At 47.3% G+C, this 5,000-nt stretch overlaps 1 protein-coding gene across 3 annotated transcripts in view; it reads left to right on the top strand.

Moving 5' to 3' along the window:
* LOC123518325 (max-interacting protein 1-like) overlaps positions 1-5,000 on the top strand; it is a 232,846-nt gene that overhangs the window by 35,043 nt on the left and 192,803 nt on the right. For 2 of the 3 annotated variants that reach the window (XM_045279083.1, XM_045279085.1), the window contains exon 3: positions 3,677-3,706. The exons of the other annotated variant lie outside the window; for it this stretch is intronic. In XM_045279083.1, the coding sequence (XP_045135018.1) occupies positions 3,677-3,706 (30 nt within the window). The remainder of the gene's footprint in view (positions 1-3,676; positions 3,707-5,000) is intronic. 3 annotated transcript variants of the gene reach the window in all.

Here is a 5,000-nt window from a genome sequence, read left to right as displayed (position 1 = left end):
AACGGGGCACCGTCAGCACAGGTGAAGGGAGAGTGGTGGGGAGAGAGGTTAGAGGAGGAAAGGTCTCACCATCAGTACCGGGGGAGAGGGAGAGCAGTGGAAGGGTGAAGTCAACGCATACAAGAAGAGCTTTGAACCCGTGTGTGTGTGTGTGTGTGTGTGTGTGTGTGTTTAGGTACTAGGTTCATTTGCCTCTGACACGACTATAGACGTGCGCACACACACACACACACACACACACACACACACACACACACACACACACACACACACACACACACACACACAAGATATTACATAAATTATCTGCTTTGAACGGAGGACAGCGTGGGTGAATGAGGAGAGGGGGGCAGGAGCTGGTGATGATGGCGGAGGAGGAGGTAAAGAAGGACTAGGTAATACTAAAAAAAAGTTTAAGAGATGAAGGTAATGGTGATGATGGAGGTACGAAAGAAAAGGCTCTGGTGGTAATGGTGATGATGGTGTTGATAAAGAGGCGTGTTTGAATGACTGGTACAGCTGATTGGAGTGTTTGCAGACAATCAGATTAACGGAGAGAGAGAGAGAGAGAGAGAGAGAGAGAGAGAGAGAGAGAGAGAGAGAGAGAGAGAGAGAGAGAGAGAGAGAGAGAGAGAGAGAGAGAGAGAGAGAGAGAGAGAGAGAGAGAGAGAGAGAGAGAGAGAGAGAGAGACCCCTTGAAGTATCCAGATTCAGTGCATTTTTATCACAACTAATACATATTTACAACGTATTTATAAAAACGCTTCATGATCGAGTGAGATGAGTAGTCTTTGTATGTGTGTATGTGTTTGTGTGTGTGTGTGTGTGTGTGTGTGTGTGTGTGTGTGTGTGTGTGTGTGTGTGTGTGTGTGTGGTGGTACAAGACAAAAGAAAGTTTTGAATTGTGTGTATCGATCTTTCTAGCCAGCCAGCATGGGAAAGAAAGCTAAGGCATCGATTAGCCAACAAACCAACGCGCGTTTTAGACATGACTAGTTTTCCTTGGTGCTCTCTCTCTCTCTCTCTCTCTCTCTCTCTCTCTCTCTCTCTCTCTCTCTCTCTCGAAATAACTCACGTATCCTCGTACAGCCATGTTTGCTTGTCGCGTTTAGTCATTAGGAAGTAGGGAGGAGGAGGAGGAGGAGGAGGAGGAGGAGGAGGAAGAGGAGGAGGAGGAGGAGGAGAGAGGAGGAGGAGGAGGAGGAGAGTGTATACGACTTGTAGTTTTTTGTTTATGAAAGTAGGGGAGAGAGAGAGAGAGAGAGAGAGAGAGAGAGAGAGAGAGAGTCAGCAAGCGAGTGTGCGAGTGAGCGAGTAAGAGGAGTGAATGGGATTGTATGGGAAGAAAGGAGGGGAGAGAAGAGGAGGGTGATGGTAAGGAGAAGCAGAGGCAGAGGGAGAGGGAGAGGGGAGAGGGCAGCTGAATATTGATTGAGTTAGGCTTGGCTGGCTGGGTATCGATTCGTGGTGCACGCGGTGTAGGCCCAGGGGAAGCGTGGCGGCCTGTCAGCCAGTCAGTCAGTCAGCGAAAAAGTTAGGGCACCAGTACATCACCCGCACTCCTTGTCAGCCAGTTAATCAACTAATCAGCCGGTTATTAAATCATTATGGCTGATGATTTATAGGGCAGTTCGTCAGTCATCGGGCTTGTATAGATAGTTAATTTGTTCAACAGTTATCTAGCATTTCAATTAAATAAGACAGTTAGTAAATAAGCAAGTCAGTCAGTCATTTTAAAGTAGTGAACATAACACAAGGGAAAAAGGGGAAGCAGAAGGAAAGCTGTAAGAATATGTGAGGCTTACACGTGTCAGTCTCCATCGTACACGTGGCAGGCGGCAGACACTGTGAAGTGAAGTCAGTGTAACGTGTTGGCAGTTAGCTTGCCTCTTGAGTCACTTGGATAGTCAATGAATTGGTTAGTTCGACGGTAACAAACAAACTGTGGATTTACAAGTTCAGTCTGTCACATAGGCAGTTTATAGTCGATCAGTCAGTCAAAATGAAATCGTCGTAGATAGGGAATTAATTTATTAGTCAGTCAGTGAGCCAGACAGTCAGTAAGATAATGAATCAGTTATTCAGGGATTCAACTTTAAGGGTTATCTCATCAACCAACCAGTGAGCTAATCAGTCACTTAATCAGGCAGAGAGTCTGTCAATCAGCAGGACCAGTAGTAATTAGTTCGTAGGTTTAATGACATACACATTTAAGTAATTAATGTTTTTTTTGGTTGCGCAATTGGATGTTGAGATAAATGCCTAGTATCTCGTTACGTAAATTTGCTGAGTCAGAGATACTTAGCAAGGCAGCCAAGAATGATAAATAATATAGAAATAATTACCTCTCTCTCTCTCTCTCTCTCTCTCTCTCTCTCTCTCTCTCTCTCTCTCTCTCTCTCTCTCTCTCTCTCATTCCCGTTCATTTCTCCTTTCCCATCCCTTCTTCTTCCCAGTTCCCCTTCCCTCTTCCTCTACCCTCTCCTCTTTCCCCTCTCCCCTTCCTCTTACCCTCAGTGATGCACGCACGCATGCCATATCAGTACACTCACGCACATCTTTACAGACACACACACACACACACACACACACACACACACACACACACACACACACACACACACACACACACACACACAGAGAGAGAGAGAGAGAGAGAGAGAGAGAGAGAGAGAGAGAGAGAGAGAGACTTTATTTAATCTTTATCCACTGCCTGCTGTTACCTCTCACCCCTCCCATGCCCCCCATTCACCCGTCCCTCCTTTATTTCCCCATTCCCCCTATTCCCTCCCTCTCAAGACTTCCCTTATTTCCTCTCCCTCTTTCCCTCACTTGCCTTCAAACATTGGCCTGGGTGGCTACAGGAGGCGGTGCTAAGCCTATATCTCTCAGGATGTGGAAGGGAAAGGAAGGGAAGAGAGAAGAATAAATAGGAAAGGAGAGAAAAGATGAAAGAACGCATGACAATAAAGGAAGAAAGGAGGAAAATAACGAAGGAGGGAAGAAGTGAAGGAATGCATGTGATAGTGAAGTAGATTGAAGGAGTGATGGGGGGAGGGATGGGGAGAGAGTGGAGTGCATTACGTTCGTGTGGGGAGGGGAAGGGGGCGAGAGAGGGAGTGGTGGTGGTGGTGGTGGTAATGGTGGTGGGTGTGTGTGGGGGGAGGGTGTAGATGGATCTTTGTTCCCGACGCTGGTTATTGTTGTCGGGGGGATGGGGGTGAAGGAACGGGTGGGATGTGAGTGGGAAGGGAGGAGGAGGAGGAGGAGGAGGAGGAGGAGGGTGGTGGGGAAAGAGGAAGGATAGAAAAGGGGGAAGTTTGCGTGGGTTTCGATTATGCCCTCCGCGCCCCTCCCCGTCCTCCTCCTCCCCCTTTCCTTCCTTCTCTCTCTCTCTCTCTCTCTCTCTCTCTCTCTCTCTCTCTCTCTCTCTCTTTCACGATATTCATTGTATATACGTGTTTAGGAGTATGTAGGGTGTTGATGCTATTAATGGTGATGTATGGAATATGTATGGTGAGTGATTATAATAATAATAATGATAATAATAATAATAATAATAATAATAATAATAATCATCACCATCATCATCATCATCATCATCATCATCATCATCATCATCACCACAGTGCGTAGTAATGTCTATACTAACTTTTGTATTTTTCATTTATTTCAGGACGACACATAACGAGCTGGAGAAAAACAGGTAAGGAAGTTACTTAGCTCTACACACCTCATATTAAACACTTCCCTTTCTTAATAATACGCGACAGTCCATTGCTAAATACAGGCAGCCTTGCAAGGACGAAGAGATCTGTTGCTATCTTTAGTTGCTGCTTTGTGTTTCCTCGTGTCTCATTTACGGAATCGCGTGTTACCTTCACCTGTACACCTCACCCTCACCCTCAGTACACCTGACCCATCGCACCTGTCGCTCTCACCTCCCTTCTCCATCGCAATTACACCTGTTACCTTGCCTCACACATCTGGATAGTACCTCTCACCTCCCCCCTCCCTCTTGTCTCCTTCCTCTTACCTGTACGTCATTCCTCAAAGATACCTGTCGACTCACTTCCTCTCCTCACCTCGCCTCCCTGTTCTCTGCTTACTCTTGTTCTCACCGCCTTCCTGAGTACGAATATTTGAGTGAGTGCCTATGAATAAGTTATTCTGAGCGCCTTTTCCCCCCACCCCACCCCTCTCTCTCTCTCTCTCTCTCTCTCTCTCTCTCTCTCTCTCTCTCTCTTTCGCTGGGTGGGAGAGCCCTTTGTCCCGCTGTCCGTCCCGTCACCAGGCAGAGGTATACACGCCACGGGGCTAATCACGCTACCTCACCCATTCCCGAAGCTGAAGGGGGCGTGGCTATGGCGAGAGGGTGAGCGTGTGCGGGAGGGGGAAGCATGAGGAGGAAAGTGAGGAGGGCAAGGGAGGGTAAGAGGCGGACGAAGGGGAGTATAGTAGAAGGGAACGGAAGGGAAAGTGAGTGATAGAGGGAGTGTGAAGGAAGGAATAGGGAAATGGAAGGAAGGTGAAGGAACAAGTTTAGAGGAGGAAGGAGAGAGGAAGGAACTGACTAGAGGAAGCAAAGGAGGAGGAGGAGGAGGAGGAGGAGGAATAGGGGAAGGATTTTAAAGGAAAGCAAGGAAGAACTGACAGAAACGGTGAAGGGAGATGAAATAATGAAGGAGGGAGCAGAGAAGAGCAAAAAATGGAGAACAGGAAGAATAGGAAGAACAAATAATTTGAGAAGGTGGGAAAAAAGAAAGGAAAGAAGGGAGGGAAAGAATGAACTAAAAACAGTTGGAGGAAAAGGAAGAGGAAGTGAAGAAATTATTATGGCCTGATGGAAAAGGGGCGTGGCAATGGTGGTGGTGGTGATGGTAGTGGTAATGGTGGTGATGATGACGGTAGTAGCAGTGGTGGTTCAGAGGCGGGAGAGAGTCGTGAGGGGGAGGATGAAGTAGCACAGGTGGAGTCTCAAGATGGAAGCGTTGACGGTG

Source organism: Portunus trituberculatus, chromosome 43, assembly GCF_017591435.1.
Source record: "Portunus trituberculatus isolate SZX2019 chromosome 43, ASM1759143v1, whole genome shotgun sequence".
NCBI classification, from domain to species: domain Eukaryota; kingdom Metazoa; phylum Arthropoda; class Malacostraca; order Decapoda; family Portunidae; genus Portunus; species Portunus trituberculatus.
This window is presented reverse-complemented; position numbering and strand designations above follow the sequence as displayed.